The sequence below is a fragment of the Pteropus alecto genome, unplaced genomic scaffold, assembly GCF_000325575.1.
Source record: "Pteropus alecto unplaced genomic scaffold, ASM32557v1 scaffold61, whole genome shotgun sequence".
Taxonomy (NCBI): Eukaryota; Metazoa; Chordata; class Mammalia; order Chiroptera; family Pteropodidae; genus Pteropus; species Pteropus alecto.
Window position 1 is genome coordinate 16,450,318 of NW_006434835.1, and position 16,857 is coordinate 16,467,174.

Below are 16,857 nucleotides of genomic sequence, written 5' to 3' on the forward strand. Positions count from 1 at the left end.
GCCCCCGCGCTCCCCTTTAGTGACCTAAAAACAAGTTAAGGCTGTGCTGTGGTTTAGGAACAACTCCTTTGTGAGAGCGCAAAATTGAGGCTTCGGTTCCCCAATACATCATATCTTAAATGCCTGTCTGATGGACAGCTCTCACTTTCAAACATTTACTTCTGTTATGAAAAGATCTGTCTCCTCTCCATTCCTGTTGCCTCAGATTAGGCTATCTTGAACTATTGCAAAATCTTTTTATATTAATAATTGTATTTATTTTTGTAATAAGACATTCACGTGGCTCAAAATTCAAGATAAGGGTGTAAAGTGAAGACTCTCTTCCACCTGTCTCCAGCCTCCCAGACCACATGTATACGAGCAATGTCTCCTGTTACAGGTCCAAGATATTTTATGTATTTATATGCATATGCAAATATATATCTTTCCCCCTTTTATTTCAAACAGCAATTACACACATCTTGCACTTTGCTTTTCACTGAGTGTACCTTGGAGACTGTTCCATTTCTGTACATAAAAACTTCATTCTTTGTTACGACTGCTTAATATTTAATTATTTTAATGTAATATAACTTAGTCTCTTATTAATATTAATGGGTATTTAGGTGGTTTCCAGTCTTTTGCAATTATAAACAGTGCTGCTGTAAATAACGTTGCATACAAGTTACTTCAAATGTGCAACTGTAAGTGTAGCATAAATTCCTAGAAGCAGGATTACTGGACCAAAGTTTAGGTGCATTTGTAATTTTGATAGGCAATATAAACATTTAGCACAGGTTTTTGTGTCAACATGTCTTCACACTTCAAGTGTTAACTGTTATAGTATCTGTACATAACACCACATCACAGATTTTTTCCTACTTAACTCATAGTGATGAAGACACCCCTGGTGTTTTAAGTGTCCAGTAATTGCCCAGGAAGGGGCTATGAGTTTTGGAAATCCAACAAAAGCGAACTATATGGTTCCTGCCATCAGGAATTTATCATCTATTGGGGAAGCAATGTTCAAGTAACACTGAAACAAGACAACACTGCATCAATCTTTTAACTGATCTGTTTCTCGCTTCTAATCTCTACCAGTTAACTTTCTAATGCAAAGAGGTGACCCGGTTGAACCTCTGCTTAATTTTGATGACTGAGTGGTATGTTCAATATATAAAAACTACAAATTCATAATTTTTTAAAAAGAAAAAGCCAAAAAATCAACTAGTCATTGTATACCATTGGAAGTAACTGGTGATCAAGTCCTGAAAAATGGCAAATAAAGGTAATAATTAAGTATCCTGCCTTTCCAGTGTGAACTGTAATTCAGAATGATAGCTGATGAGAGGGAGTTCTTTAGAAATGACTATCAGCTTGTAAAAGTGGAAAGAATGATAGAATTAGGAGGGAAAAATCACCATTTTGCATCATCTCCTAATGACAATCTAGGCAACAATCACCAGTGGACAAAACCACTAAATGAAAGCTTGTTGGGAAACTAAAATGTCTGGACCCACCTAACACTGAAAATGGAACAAGCAACCAATATTTGTCTCGATGTGAGGCAGTATGAAACAGTCAAACTGGTTTCTCAAGTCAATGTCATGAGAAAAAAGGAGAGGGGAAGACTGATTTTGATTACAAGAAATTTAAAACAATAACCAATGTGTGGATTTGTTTGGATCCTGATTCAAGCAAACCAACTATAAAAAACCATTTCTGAGACAAGGAATTGATTATGGACTGGACAATGTAATGAATAATAATATGGTAAATTTCCCTGTCTTTTAGAGATTCATACTCAGGTTTGTAGGAGTGAAATGATATAATGTCAGATATTTGCTCTAAGTAACTTCGGTAAGGAAAAAATGGGAAACAAAAGCAAATGTGGCAAATCTGGACAATTATTGCATCTGGTGCTGTGGATTCTTTGTATATCGTTTATTTCCTGTGCTGCTTGAAATTTTTCAATAAAACACACACACGCACTAAATGGACTCTCCATTTTTTTAAGGCTAACCACAATGGTTAGACTCTTACTCTTGCCCCGACCCAACCTACTTTTGCAGCTTTATCACTCACTGTCCACATAAGCCTTGGTTCTGGCCTCACTGTTCATTTTAAGGCCTATTCTGTCTTTGTGTCCAAGTTATTTCCTCTGGTGATCTGCCTTCCCCTTCTTTTGCAACTGGGAAACTTATCTGTCAAGAACTAGGTCAGATGTTACCTGTGAAGTCTTCTCCAACCTTATTAGATCTCTTGGCATCAAACTTGGTTGCCGTTCATAGGAACTCCGTTCATGCTAATAGTAGAATTTATCCTATACTGTAGATATTGTCTGTCTTCATTCATCATGATGAGTGTTCCTTAATGGCAAATCGCATAAAAGTTAAGGGCACAGTCTCTGGTTTCAGAATGCCTGAGATCGCATGCTGGTTTAGTTACTGACTGTGTTATCCAGGGCAAGTAACTTAACTTCTCTGTGCCTTAGCTGTGTTGCCTTGGCAAATAAAAACTTCTTTATGCCTCAGTTTTCTCATCTCTAAAATCTCACCATAGAACTGGATTAATCCTAAACAGATAAGAAAGGGATTAGAACCATTCGACACACAATACTCAATACTAAGGACACCAATTAATTATTACTAATATATAATTATTTGATATAAATGTTACTATATTAATTCCTAACACTAAAGCTAGGGTTCTTATTTGTCCTTATATTCCTCCCATAACTAGCTCAGTGTCTGACACACAGATGCTCAATAAATGGTTGATGACTTGGGATAGATTTTGGTCTTCCGTACTAACCTTCACTTTGGCCCCAAAGCACTAGCATGGAGCTAGTCACCTAAGAGAGTCTCCATAAAGGTCTGAGGTGGGCAACAAGTGCTGAGAGGGGTTGAGAAGTCTGGACCCCTAAGTGATGATGATGCTAAAAGAGACAAAGGCAGCTGAGCGTAGGGAATACATCCTTTATTAACCTACTCACTGGTCACTACTCTTGACTCGTAAGACAACAGGTACAGAACTACATGGGATCATCCCCAGCTCTGTGATCACCAGGTCCACGAGCTCTGGGGGAGTCACATCATAGACCAGATTTAACAACCGTAGGGATGGGTGGTTTTGCCAGTTAGCCAGAGCCACGTGTTCTCCTCGCTCACAAAGAAGGTCATCAGGGTCATCTGCAATGATGAGGGGTATTTGGTATTCGTTTACATCCTTTCAGAAAACAAGTTGTTCAACCTCCCCTCTCCCCAAATTTTCTCAGGTCCCTGGAATCTTCTCTTCTGCCTTCCTGGGCCTCCTTACCTAGCTCATTAGAGACAAAGGCATCAGTCTGCACACGCTCACAGAACTTGTATGTTTCACAGCAGACTAGCACTGGCACATTATGGGCTCGTGCCACTAGGGCCAGCTGTGCTGTCCCTACCCGTGACATCACGGACCCATTGGCCAGGAGTGCGTGAGCTCCCAATAGCACCTTAGAAACCTATTTTGGAGAGTAGAGAGGGGAAAAAAATGTCATGTGATCAATGCAGAAAGAGGTTCCCCACTCCTGCCCAGGACAACAATATTAAGACAACGAATAACAAATGTTGGAAAACACCAGACCAAAATGACCTGCCGCACCTCCCGCAGAAAAACTAAACTCTGAAGGTACTTTTGTCTTGTTCCCTGTTGGTGGTTGCTAGTTTAATATGTTCCTCAATAGCTAGACTGCTATAACATGCTGTAGATGTTTTCCCCATCAAATATAAACAGGGCTATACAATTCTAATCTTTCTAAATAATTTTAACCCTTGGAAGGTGGCATTGTCTATACTGGTAAACCTTTTTACTCCAACTTTGGAGTCCCTTTCTTCTGCCCTCACCTCTGGGAGCACATAAGAGGCTGCAGGAATCAGCAGGTAGGAGGCAGGGACCCCAGCACGGACCAGAGAACGTAGCATGTGCCTTCCCTCCAGCCGTGGCCTGCTGTCCACCACTACCACCCGAAATCGCCGGCCCTCAACCCAAGCCTCCTGAAGAATTCGTGAAACCAGAGATGAGCTGGAGTGAATAGAGAGGATTGTTATAATGTCACTAACTCCTAAAGGGCAAAGGGGTCGTCCCTTCTTCAGATCATTTCAACTCCCCCACCATTTACTCAGTCATAACGTCTGGACCATACCATCCATATACCAGGATCACATCTCCATTACTGATCTTCTTATAAGCAAAGCGTGAAATTGCCTGAGCTGCCAGCACAATCTTCTCTTTTACATAGCGATCAATGGCCGATCGAAGTTCTGACTTGGCCTAAATGCAGTAAGATTCACAGGGAACAAGAAATGAACACATTTCTTCCTCTGATGATCGTGCCAGATATTTGAATATGTGTATAATGATGGGTTCAAGGGGGACCTAATGGGGACCCAAATTTGGCACAAGTCAGACAACCCAACCACTTCCTTAACCCTTGATCAGGGCAGAATGGCCGAGCTGCCCCTCCTAGGAGTCCTGAACATGTTTCTCAGCTCTGTCCCCAGGTGCATGCCTTGCTCATTCCTCATACTCATCACCTCCTCTTCCCGCTTGGAGCTGCTCACACCCGTGATTTCCTTGTTAAGGAACTTGATGGCGTTGCACATGCTCGCCGACAGGGGACGACACTGAGTCAGGAAGCTAAAACAACATTTGTGTGACTCTTAACTTATAAAGCTTCCATATTTAAAAAATACTTTAAAAATAAGACAAAATAGAAACATGAAAAAAGAGAAGAAAAAAAGAGTACAAGAAAAGAACTAGGTGAGCTGGGAGTGGACTTGTAGTGGCTGTCCTTACCTGAAGTAGGGCTTTAGTTTATTCACTAGGTCCCTTGAGAGTTCCTCATTGGGTGGTGTTGTGTAATCCTGAATCACCTATAGTATACACAAGTCGATCAGTAAAATGTCCCCTAGTAAAGGTCTCTGAAGGGGGGATAGGGTAAGCTTCACAGAGGAAGTGCTCTAAAGGTGGAGTCGTCTCCTCTTTCCCCCAGATTAATGTAGGTTATAAAAGCTAAGGTAGTGTTGGAGAAGGTGGGGGTGGATTATAAGAGGGAACAGGTGGGACATACCTGCTGCAAGGCATGAAGCAGGGCAATACACCGGGCATTGGAGCCACTGACCAGGCCCTGGGAGTACTGCAGGCCGAGTCGCACCATGGCTGGGTGGATCACAGAGGATGGGATGCTGATGGGATGGCGGTGTCACACACTTTGCAAGGGAGTTTGAGCACCTACTGCCCACCTGCCCCTGATAAAAAGGAACTTCCTTCACTAGCACAAACACCCCCATTTTCTCTGGAGTTCTGCCTTGTGTTCACACTTCTTTCCATAGATCCAATCTTACATTTCCAGTCACTTTCACTACAGAATTACTAAAACCCCTCAGGTGTAAAAGTTATGACAATTTCATAAGATCCTACCTCATATACTGGGTCAAAGAGTTTTGTCTGCTGTACTGGGGTAGGTGGGAGAAGAGACTGACTTTAGATCCATAATCTTTTCGTGTAGGAACCTTGAAAAAACAGGAGAACAGGACCAATGTCCAGAGTTTAAAATATGGGATGAATGTGCTCGCTTCAGCAGCACATACACTAAAACATGGGATGAAACTGGAAAGGAAGTAAACAATGAAACTACTTAAACCTAAACACCTGGCCTTCTCCAGGGTCTCATTTTTCCCCAAGCACCTTTCCTCCCTCTATCCCATCTCCCTAGGCTCTTTCTGGCCACAAACCAAATGCACTTCCTACCTGTTGTCGCTCTGGTTTTTTAGTAAGCCGTCTCAGAAGTGTGGAGTCATCAACCTGCATGTGCTCAGGAAGACGCTTCACTCCTAGAAGATAACGATCACGTTTTCAAGACTTTGTAGGTGATGTTGGAAAATACGTTTTTATGGCATAGAAGACATCAAGAAAAACTGGACAGAGGGAGGAGAAAAAAAAAAAGAGAAGAAATAGGGGTAGGATGAGGTTGAGGGGAGAATTCTGGACTCTGGAAACCAAGAATGGGAGAGCTGTTTCACTATGGAAAAGCCTGAGCTAACACAAGAATTAGAATCAACAGAGATCTTGAAGTGAAAGGAAGATACCTGAGGGGGTTTCTCCAGCTGTGCTGGGGCAGGCCTGAGGAGGTGTTCCTCCTTGTTCGCCTTTTCTTGCCTGTTTCAGGGCCCGCTCTGCCTCCTGCTTGGCCCGCCGCTCAGCGCGAAGTTCAGCTTTACTCCGACCAGCTGGAACTTTCTCCCAAGCAGTGCCCAAATGACTGCTGGATCCTGGCAGTTCTTTGGTTGGCCCTACTAAAGGTAGAAAGAAAAGATGCCCAAGCCTCAAGAAGGTAATATTTATGCCTGCACCAAAGCTTCTCTCCCCGTTTATCTAAACGTTCTCGCTCTTTTCTTGCTCAAACCAACTTTGTCCTATTTCCCTCTCTTCTCTGCCACACATCGCTCTCCCAGCTCCACACCCTGGCCCTTTATAAAAGGCACCCTGCACCTTGACTTTGGGCTGCAGATACAGGAGAACCAGTTTCTGGTTCTGCCCCCTTTTCCTCCTTCCGTTTCTTCTTCTGCTGTTTCTTTTCCTTCCGCAGCTGCAGCTTCTCTTCTTGGGTCATCTCCCTCCCCGCTGCCTGAAACACACAGAATACTGCTCTTCCCCAACAATCCCAAAGGTGAATAAATAAAATAGCTACGTATGTCCACAAAGTATTCTCACAAGAATTCCCACAAGATAAAGTCCCTAATCCTCCCTCTCACCAGCTACCCCATTACAAGTTTACATCCCACAGGGGTCGAAGCTTCTCTTCCAGGGTCAGGGTCACATACCGTTAGGGCGGAAAGAATTCTAAAATCTCCTAGCTTTACCGAGAAATAAAGTGAGACAGGGATGGAGGCTGGGGCGGAATGAAGTTGACATGGCCTCCTGCATAGCGCTTGACAGGCGTCTTGGGAGGGCACACTCACTTACCCCAGGCCGGGGAGAGAGCTCCGCCTTCATCCCGGATCCCGAGTCTGCATCAGAAAACAGGGCACAAAGTGAGCCAGAGAGGCTCCGGGAGGGTTTGGGGGTACACGTACAAGGCGCAGCTGGCTGCTGGGTGGGCATGACCACGACTCCGCGGCCAGGCTAGAGGCGAGCCAAGGATCCGCGTGGGGACGCAGTGCACGGCAGGATCAAAGGGCAGGCGGGGGAGGGAGAAAGGAGGAGCACCCACCCTTCTCATGGGAACCAGCCGGTGCGCGACTCCCGGCTGCGCCCGAGGCAGTGCGGCCCAGCGTCCGGCGTGGCGCGGGAACTTAACCACAGTGCCCAGAGGGGCTCAGGGCCCAGCGGCAGCTGTCCGGCACCCGTCGGCTCACGTACCTGTTGGAGCGCCCCAGCCCTTCACTTACCCTTGCGAACAGCCACAGCCACGGCAGCCATCACCCTCGGTCCTCCGTTCCGCCCGCCGCGGTCACAGAGACTACAGCGCCACCTGGGCGGACACTCGCGGCGCGCAGCCCCAAGCCGACTACAATCTCCGACATGCACTGGGACTCCACCCCGGGCTACGGGTGGCGATGAGGGCCATGTTCGGTCTGCCAGTCGCTGCGGGTTCCTCCTGCCCTTTAGACTACAGTTCCCAGTATGCTGAAGATGCTGGGCCCCAAAGCGTAGGTCCCACCGCCCTTCCCACATCCGATCTCAGCTACTCCCCCGCCCCTACCCCCCGCAAAATGGCGAGTGAAGCTGCGGGGACGTGCTGAGCAACGGAGGCGAGCGTGCAAACCCTCTGCGGCCCTCACAGTCCGGACCCCGGCCGGACTCTGCCGCAAGGAACATGCACTTTTCCATTCCTGAAACCGAGTCCCGCAGCGGGGACAGCGGCGGCTCCGCCTACGTGGTGAGGAGCGGCCGGAGCCGGGCCGGGCTGGGGCGGGGATAACGGGCCGGAGCCCTTTCCGAGCGGCTTCCGAGGGCAGGCCGCCACCCTTCGGGCCTGGCCGCAGTCTGCCGACTCCCGACGGCCTTGCTGGGAGCTTCTTTCGCATCTCACAGTCGTCCAGAGGTCGCCCCAGCTCCTGTAGGTTCTTTGTTCAGCCGCGTCGCCTACCCCTGCTGGGCCGCGGCTGCTCTGGTGGGCGTTACTGGCCTGTCGGGGAGGGAGACTGCGACACACCAGCGCCCGAGTTTCCCCGGGAGGGTCCTTCTGCTTTGGGACCTGGCCCTGGGGAAACAGACTGAGAAACCCTTGAAAGGTCTTGGCACGTTACTCAGGCGGAGCTGTGCCAGGCAACTTATGCTCAGGGTTCTCTAAGGGGTCGTCCGGATCACGACCCTAAAACGCTTGCCTACTTTTGTGTTCTCAGGCCTATAACATTCACGTGAATGGAGTCCTACACTGTCGGGTGCGCTACAGCCAGCTCCTGGGGTTGCACGAGCAGGTGGGACTAGCACCCCTGCCTTGAGGCAGCTTCAAGCCCTTCTGTACGAGGCATCAAGATATCTGTTTTCGCTCTCGCTTTCCTGTATGCCGTAGTTCCCCTTTAATCACTGCCACAGGGGAGGCTCTGACACCTTATCTTATCGTTCGACATTTCCGAGGACTCCCTAAGAAGCTTAATGTCTGTCCTCTAACTTCCCCTCCCTGTACTCATATCTTCCTTCCTGCTTCCTCTGTCTCCTGGCTTACTTCAGCGACTGCCTGTGCAAGGAAAAAGCGACCTCCCTTCCCGCCTTTGCACTGCCAAAGCACATTCCTTCTGTCATCTGAGCTGCAACTTGAAATTTTTTTTCCTGCTCATACAAACCATTAACCTATTTCCTTCTGTGTTCTTTGGCTCATTTCAGTGTGTGTAGCTGTTCTGGTTATCCTTATGTATCTGTGATTCAATGTTTCTCTGTTCTCACCAGTGTGAACTCTTTTTGTAACTCAGTTCAGAGTCCAGGTTCTACTGATAACTAGTTGTGCAACCCTGAGCAAGTTACTAATTTCTTTGAGCCTCTCAGTTTCTACAACTGAAAAATGGATTTGTTGATCTATAAAGTCCCTATACATCCCAAGATGCTTTGTGGACATACTCAGCTATTATTTAACTATTTGTACACTTAAATTTTCCTTATAAAGCTCTTTGCCTCCTATGAGGGTTCGGTGAACAGTCTTGGTAGATAGTCAAGGGGCTCCCTAGGCCCGGACCCCATATCAAGCCTCCCCACACTGTGAAGGAGCTGACTTGTACACAGTAAAATAGGAAAGAAATTATATCTAGGCAAGAAGAACGAATACTTAGAATACTAAGTATTTCGAACGAATGCTTAGAATACTAAGAATTTCTTAGAATACTACTTCTGCCAAAGGAGTTGCTTCCCAGATGACCAGGATAGACTGGGGAGCAGGAACTGAGGGAAGGGGAGGGGAGCCCAAAAGGACATGTGAGTGTGGATTGCCTATTCTCATTTGCTATGTTTATGTGAAGGGTTGTATCTCTTTCTCTAAATAGCTTCGGAAGGAGTATGGGGCCAATGTGCTTCCTGCATTTCCCCCAAAGAAGCTTTTCTCTCTGACACCTGCTGAGGTAGAACAGAGGAGAGAACAGTTAGAGAAGTACATGCAAGCTGGTGAGTGGTTGGAGGGAACTTTAGGCTGGCGGTGTTGAGGACTATGGGGAGAGACTAGACAGCTGGTTCTGTAGAAGGTCCTAAATTCTAGACCTGGGAAGCCTCTTGTTTGATCTGCTATTTAATTAGCAAAAGCAAGCAGCATGCAAGGATGCTTTAGATACTAGCAAAGCAATTTGGGCACTAATGTCTAAGAAGTACTAGTATACTAAATAGTCTTAGATTTAGATCTGTGGAGAGAACTTAATTTGTATCTGATGGGCTTTTGATTGACATCATTGTTATTTCCTTAGTTCTGTAGACTGGACTCAACTAGATGGCAGCCAAGGGTGGGGCAGGTGAAGAATTTATGCAAACAGTGAGTGAGGTGAGGCCAGCTGGGGATACGACAGGCCACCATCAACCCAGGAAATGAGGTCTGGGAAGACCTACTGGGAGGAGCCAGGAAGGAGTTCTAAGTTACTGGAACATCATTCTCTTGTCCCCACAGTTCGGCAAGACCCATTGCTTGGGAGCAGTGAGACCTTCAATAGTTTCCTGCGTCGGGCGCAACAGGTAAGGCTTTGAGTGGGACCAAGGTTTAAGGGAAAGACCTTTCTGTAGGACATGTCATTATAATGAGGTAGCTACAGGGGAGTCATCCTGGTTTGTTTTTTATGGAATGGGGCTTTTGCTGAAATCAATGAAATCAGGGAAACCCAGTAATTAAGCAGCTGAGACTAGACACCAGAGGGACCTAGACATGGGGATGGGTCTGAGCTGGATGCTGTACAAGGGTTAACAAAGTGAATGCCTTCCATTCTCATCTATGCTCACAACCAGGAGACACAGCAGGTCCCCACAGAAGAGGTGTCCTTGGAAGTGCTGCTCAGCAATGGGCAGAAAGTTCTGGTCAGTGTGCTAACTTCAGATCAGACTGAAGATGTCCTGGAGGTGAGGTGCTTGTTCTGCACTGTACCCCAAGGTCCAGGGTTGGGGCAAGATTGGAATCAGCCAGTATGATGAAATGTACTTCCTTTCCTACCCTCAGGCTGTGGCTGCAAAGCTGGATCTTCCAGATGACTTGATTGGATACTTTAGCCTTTTTCTAGTTCGAGAAAAAGAGGATGGAGCCTTTTCCTGTAAGTTTCTCCATACTTTACTGTTTCTTTGTGCTTCTGGTAGTGAATTTGCCTCCCTGTTTCCTCCCAGAATGTGGCGTTTCCTCAGGGCTCCCTCTTGATTTTCCTCCCCTTGAGTCTCATGACATTTTCCTTTTTTTTTTTTTTAAACCCACAGTTGTACGGAAATTGCAAGAGTTCGAACTGCCTTATGTGTCTGTTACCAGTCTTCGGAGTCAAGAGTATAAGATTGTGCTAAGAAAGAGGTCAGGGCTGGGCTTGGAGGAGGGGGAGGGCTTATTGGGCCATGTATTGAGACAGAATAATCTGGACAAGACGGTAGCACTGGGTGTTTCTAGCAGGCCTTTCAAGCTGCCTCACCACCGCACCACCATTAGCCCAGTAGTCAGATTGTTCCTGTTTTGCCCCTGTTTTCCATTCTACCTCTTGCCTTACCCCAGCTTAGCCCCCTTACCCCTTTCCACCCCTTGGCCTCACAGTTATTGGGACTCTGCCTATGATGACGATGTCATGGAGAACCGGGTTGGCCTGAACCTGCTTTATGCTCAGGTGAGCTTGGAGCTGACTTAGAACCCTTCCCCCGAAAATGACTCTGGTGTCCTTCTCTGCCAAGAAAACTCTTTTCACGTCTTTTCTCCAAGTTCACGGGGAAGTTCTAGAATACTATCAGGGTACCTGGCACAACTTCTACAGTCCCTACTTTGTAAGCTGATTACGGTCTAGTACTCACTGCAAAGAGTGTGGGGCTAGGGGTCAGGCTGGACAGAGATAACTGGACACTTTCCTTGGACCTCTGACAGGGGACTCTGATCTCCCCACCCCTTGTTTCCACTGTAGACAGTATCAGACATTGAGCGTGGGTGGATCCTGGTCACAAAGGAGCAGCACCGGCAGCTCAAATCTTTGCAAGAGAAGGTCTCCAAGAAGGAGGTAAGCCCTGCCCATCTTCCAGGGGCTGCTTTCTCTGAGCTGCCCTGCTTCCCCTCCTGACGCACCCCATGTGATGACTGGGTTTCAGTTCCTGCGGCTGGCCCAGACGCTGCGGCACTATGGCTACTTGCGCTTCGATGCCTGTGTGGCTGACTTCCCAGAGAAGGACTGTCCTGTGGTGGTGAGCGCAGGCAACAGTGAGCTCAGCCTTCAGCTCCGCCTGCCTGGCCAGCAACTCCGAGAAGGCTCCTTCCGGGTCACCCGCATGCGGTGCTGGCGGGTCACCTCCTCTGTGAGTTGGGGTAGGAGGGGGAGGCCTTTAGGATGAGGGCCTGGCAAGCCTTGAGCTTCAGGAATGGTCTGCAGTGGGTCATGGAGGGAGGCAGCTTGGTCAGAATGAACTTAGCCTAATTCCCCTTCCTCTCCCAGGTGCCATTGCCCAGTGGAGGCACAAGCAGCCCAGGCCGGGGCCGGGGTGAGGTGCGCCTAGAACTGGCTTTCGAATACCTCATGAGCAAGGACCGGCTCCAGTGGGTCACCATCACCAGCCCCCAGGTGTGAGCCCACCCTCAGACCTCCTCTGGACCCCATTGCACCGCCTCTCTTAGATACCCAAGTCTAGGGTTTCCAGGACTCCATGTGAGTTGGAGCCCTTGTCTTAGGGATGCTGGGCTCAGGATGACAGCTCTAGTCAGGCTGAGCTCTCCTCTTGCCCTCAGGCTATCATGATGAGCATCTGCTTGCAGTCCATGGTAGATGAACTGATGGTGAAGAAATCTGGGGGCAGCATCAGGAAGGTAAGCAGCAGGTGTGGACCAGACAGTTTTGGTGGTTGTGCTCTCCCTGCCTCGTCCCAGGTGTGAGGCTTCCCCTGAGAAGGGAAGTGATGGAGATTCCACAGGGAGTGATTCTGCCCTTACCAGTGCCTTATATCTCCATCCGCAGATGCTGCGCAGGAGGGTGGGGGGCACCCTGAGACGCTCAGACAGCCAGCAAGCAGTGAAGTCCCCACCACTGCTTGTAAGTGTTACTCCTTATCAGTACCCCAGCTCTCCCCACCTCCCATCAGTGAGGTTTCTGACACCTGTGCCGCCTCTTCCCCAGGAGTCACCTGATGCCAGCCGGGAGTCCATGGTCAAACTCTCAGTGAGTTTCCCATGAGGGTTGGTTGGTGAGGTTGGTGTTTGGAGGGGGATCTTGGGAGGCTCAAGCCCTCTGACCCCACCCTGCCTTTGTTACAGAGCAAGCTGAGTGCTGTGAGCTTGCGAGGGATTGGCAGTCCCAGCACAGATGCCAGTGCCAGTGATGTCCACGGCAATTTCGCCTTTGAGGGCATTGGAGATGAGGATCTGTGATCTCCAGTTCTAGGACGTCTGCCCTCTACCCCAGAGGAGTGTTCAAAAACTTGCCCTATGCCTGTATCTCCCAAGCTGGGGGGTGTTTTCCTTCCCATCTTCCCCTTTTCTCTTCTTGGCCAGGGGCCTCTTAACCTACCTTCCCCTTCCTTTCCCCCTTGGCTAGCTGTACAAAGGATTATCCTCTTTTCAGAGCTGGCCCTCAATGCCAAACTAGCATTTAGTATTTTGCACAAAGTCCACGGGACCATGGCTACCTGCCTTGGGGAGGAACCACAGCTCCCCGCAGCTGCTTCTGGCTTCTTGGGCCATGGGCCAAGGGGATGGGCAGAGGTCTGTGTATGGTCTGGCCCAGCTTCCCATCATTAAACTCAGCCTGATTGCTGCCTACCTCTGGTTCCCTCTCACTGCCCCTGCTCCCCCAGCGTGGGCTACTGTGCTAAGGGTAAGGCTGGGCTGTGTTTGCCACTGCTAACTCAGCATAGACATGTCTTTGTTAGTGTTTCCTTTATTATAAAGCACTGAAATAAGTTAAACAGGTGGGAGGCTGGGCAGTCCCCCAACCAGTTCATCCACAGCCCCTGGAAGCAGTGGAGGTAAATACAGGGCCCTTCTACTGAGCTCATGAAGTGCATCAGTCAAGGCAAGGCCCCCTGGTCCATATGGGCCCCCTGCCCATGGGGTTTGGGCTGGTCCATATAGTGCCTAGGTTAGTCTGTATGGAGCCCCTGGCCAGCGGGGGAGGAAAAAGAACGTGGTTTCTGGTCCATCTGTATAAAACATACAGGAGGGTCAGGGCTAATCTATAGGGCCCTGACGGGAGAAGGGCCTAGTTCAGGGTGAGTCTGTATGGAGAGCCCGGCTACCAGTGGTGCCCAGGGCTGTCGGACCCCGAGAGCTCAAAACGGAGGTGGGGCTGTGAGGTGGAGCCCAGCCTTCAGAGGCAGAGAGGCCAGGTCCTCCTGCCCCACCATGCCCATGCACCTTCTGGTGGCGTTTGTAGTTGTCCCAGTGGCCCGTGGTGTAGGCGCAGGTGGTACAGCGGAAGGGCTTCTCGCCTGTGTGCCGCAGCATGTGGCGTTTGAGGTTCATACTCTGGTTGCAGCTGTAGTTGCAAAGGCTACACCGAAAAGGTTTGTCCCCAGAGTGGATGCGACCATGACGCTTGAGGTTGGCCAGGTTGCCACAGGCATAGGGGCAGAGGGGGCACTTGTAGGGCTTCTCTCCTGTGTGGACACGTTGGTGCCGTTTCAGGTTATCCAGATGAGCAGAGGCATAGGGACAGCGGGCACAGCGGAAGGGCTTCTCGCCACTGTGTGTCTTCATGTGCCGGGCCAGGTGGTTGGGATAGTGAGTGGCAAAGGGGCAGAGGCTACAGGCAAAGCCTTTGTCACTGGGGCCCTGGGGGCCCTCACTGGCACCTCTTCCAGCCTCTCCTCGCATGCAGCGCCCACACATGGCAGTTCCTAGCCGACTACCCTCCCCCTCCTCCAGCTCTTGTCCACAGTTCCGGCAGGTCCAAGGGAACAGCAGCTCTGGCAGTGGTTCTGATCCAGTCCCACAGAGGCCCTCCCCTTCACCCTGCAGCTGCCCACAGTCCGGCAGGAAACTGGCACCACCTGGCGGCACATGGAGGTTCAAATCTGGAAGCAGCAGAGCATCTGTGGGAAAATGAGACCTGGGCTATGAATCCAAGTACCCCTAGGGCCACCCACCCATTTCCCAAGATTCTTTGGTCCCTAGCTTTTTACCTTCAGGTCGCCGGGGCACTGCCCCCTCCTGCTCTGTGGGACTGGGAGGCCGGGTTGGACGTGGAGCACAGCAGCGGAAGCCACAGGTCGGGCAGGGAGGAGTGGGGGGCCCCGCATGGGTGCGCTGATGCCGCCTCAGGTTGCCCAGGCTGCTGCAGGCAAAGGGGCAGTGGGGACAGCGGTACGGCTTCTCGCCAGTGTGGGTGCGGGTATGTCGCGTCAGGTTGACGAGCTGGGCTGAGGCGTAGGGGCAGCGACCACAGCGGAACGGCTTCTCCCCGCTGTGTGTCTGCATGTGCCGCTTCAGGTGGCTCGAGTAGTGGGACACGAAGGCGCAGAGGCGGCATGAGTATAGTAGCCGTGGGGGCAGCGGGGGCCCCCCACCCGGCCCTCCTGTCCCACAACATGGCCCCTCACCTGTCAGCCCCCCACACAGCTGGCAGGCTGGGCCTGGCCTCTCACCCCTGGCCTCCCCTGGACCCCGGGCTGGCTCCTCAACTTCACTCTCGGCACTTAGTGCCCGGCCACCCCCAGACTCGTCGTCGCTCAGCCCGTAGGGAAGCCCAGGCCTGGCCCCCAGAGAGTCTCCTGGTGAGACAGACAGGAGAAGAGACATCAACATGTGTTAGGACCAGGCTCCAAACTCCCTTTCTCGCTGTGATTTCCCTATTTGCTTGGCCCCACCCTTCCTCCTTCAATGATCCCAACAAGTAAATATGAATTGTGTACCACCTAGCCTGGACTAACCTGGTGAACACAAGAATTGTACCTAGTTCCATTTAATGGAAAAAGATCAAGGGCTCAGTGATTCACAGACTGAATCAGTAATGTAATTAACTGCTTCTTGTGATAAGAATGTAAAAATGCACAAGGCAGAGGCCTGAGGCCTTTTTTAAAACTCTATATTAGTAAGGTACCTTTTAGTATGGAACTGATTATAAAATCGAAACTCTCAAGAGGCAAAATTTAGAGAGAAGTAGAAACGAAGTAATGTATGTAATAACACTTCTAAGCCTAAAGGATGGATTCCCTCAATGACTTTCAAAAATATCTTTCATAAGTGGCATGAGTGGGTAGGTAGAGCAAATTAGGATGGAGTGGTGCTAAGATCACAGGGAAGAGGAATGTGGAAGGGTACTTGAAGGTAGAGTAAAACCTCAATACAAAAGGAGCTTATGCTGCAAGTGAAAGGGGAGTTGGACATAAGTACTAGCTTGAATGAGGAGTTGCTTCCCTGAAACTCAGAAATAAACTCATGTAAGGAATGGGCTAAGGAGTGGTATATGGTTATAAGGATATTTACTTTTAACCAACTGCTCCAAGTGATTCATCCACTGTCCTATTCATACCACCTTTGGACCAGGCCCCAGAACTACACCTCAACAAAGTGATGGAGCTGATTGGACAATCAGGCAAATGAAGAAACTAGCTCAAACCTAACCTGAACCAGCCCTAAGCTGTGGCAGGAAACAGTGTTTTGCTCACTGACACTAAATCCTAACCCACCTCCTGAAAGACTGGGGTTTCAGTGGTCACTAATCCTTAACCACGTCACAAAACCTACCTTCAGAGTCTCTCTCGAAGCCCATGAGCTGGTCGCTGTTGCCGTCACCTTCCTCCTCTTCCTCTTCCTCTTCCTCCTCAAACTCCAGATCCTGGCCTAGTAGCAAATCACTCTCCAATACCAGGGCCCCCGGTCCTTCGTCGAGGGAATCTTCGGCATCCACTGAGGAGGGGACGGGGCTTGTAGATCCTCCTTCAGGAGCCATGCCCATCACCCGCGCCCAGGGTCCAGTCCTTCTGGACCGTACTGCCAGCACTCGTAGACCCTCCCGGGTTCCCCTAGTACCTCGGTAGGAAGCTGGGAGTCCTGATCGCCCACCCTATCCCTCAGGAGTCCTCCTCCACCCCGACCTGAACCCACTCCATTGACCCCACCCCCGTTCCTCCCCTCATCGCGACCCCTGACCTTTGACCCCCTCGCATTTCACGGGTTGCGGGTGGCTTTGCTTCCTTCGGGGCATCGTGACCGGCTCCAGCCCGACGAGCCTCCGGCCTCCGGCCGCCTGGCCCCGCCCCTTCCAAATC

General features: G+C 49.7%; 3 protein-coding genes across 8 annotated transcripts in view; 1 reads left to right on the forward strand and 2 right to left on the reverse strand.

The window, feature by feature from the left end:
- Positions 1-2,937: 2,937 nt before the first annotated feature.
- On the reverse strand, positions 2,938-7,546 carry EIF2B4 (eukaryotic translation initiation factor 2B subunit delta). 4 transcript variants are annotated; one of them, XM_006910330.3, is made up of 13 exons: positions 7,407-7,546; positions 6,982-7,025; positions 6,508-6,643; positions 6,105-6,308; positions 5,767-5,849; positions 5,437-5,528; positions 5,087-5,201; positions 4,813-4,889; positions 4,551-4,653; positions 4,160-4,287; positions 3,861-4,038; positions 3,298-3,478; positions 2,938-3,170 (listed from the first exon to the last, which is right to left on the reverse strand). In XM_006910330.3, exons 1-13 carry the CDS (start codon positions 7,435-7,437, stop codon positions 2,971-2,973), a joined length of 1,572 nt encoding a protein of 523 aa, XP_006910392.1. In that variant the 5' UTR covers positions 7,438-7,546; the 3' UTR covers positions 2,938-2,970. The 4 variants fall into 4 exon arrangements, with proteins under 4 accessions (XP_006910392.1, XP_006910391.1, XP_006910390.1 ...); XM_006910329.3 differs by having other exon boundaries at positions 6,105-6,311; XM_006910328.3 differs by lacking the exon at positions 7,407-7,546 and having other exon boundaries at positions 6,982-7,188.
- A 33-nt stretch (positions 7,547-7,579) lies between these two features.
- Positions 7,580-13,408, forward strand: SNX17 (sorting nexin 17). The gene is made up of 15 exons (XM_006910332.2): positions 7,580-7,897; positions 8,364-8,438; positions 9,495-9,612; positions 10,103-10,167; positions 10,435-10,545; positions 10,643-10,733; positions 10,891-10,978; positions 11,213-11,282; positions 11,571-11,663; positions 11,752-11,955; positions 12,093-12,218; positions 12,383-12,460; positions 12,609-12,683; positions 12,768-12,809; positions 12,905-13,408. The coding sequence occupies exons 1-15, from the start codon at positions 7,835-7,837 to the stop codon at positions 13,016-13,018; spliced, it is 1,413 nt and encodes a 470-aa protein (XP_006910394.1). The 5' UTR covers positions 7,580-7,834; the 3' UTR covers positions 13,019-13,408.
- Positions 13,409-13,508: 100 nt separating this feature from the next.
- The window catches only part of ZNF513 (zinc finger protein 513), a 4,071-nt gene continuing 722 nt past the window's right edge, over positions 13,509-16,857 (reverse strand). Inside the window, exons 1-4 of one of the 3 annotated variants that reach the window (XM_006910331.3) lie at positions 16,739-16,851; positions 16,334-16,495; positions 14,770-15,357; positions 13,509-14,679 (exon numbers count right to left, since the gene is read on the reverse strand). In XM_006910331.3, coding sequence (XP_006910393.1) covers positions 13,853-14,679; positions 14,770-15,357; positions 16,334-16,495; positions 16,739-16,793 — 1,632 coding nt within the window. In that variant the 5' untranslated portion in view covers positions 16,794-16,851 and the 3' untranslated portion in view covers positions 13,509-13,852. Of the gene's footprint in view, positions 14,680-14,769; positions 15,358-16,333; positions 16,496-16,618; positions 16,699-16,738; positions 16,852-16,857 lie in introns of those variants that run through there. The other 2 variants (XM_025045663.1, XM_025045662.1) reach the window with 2 other exon arrangements.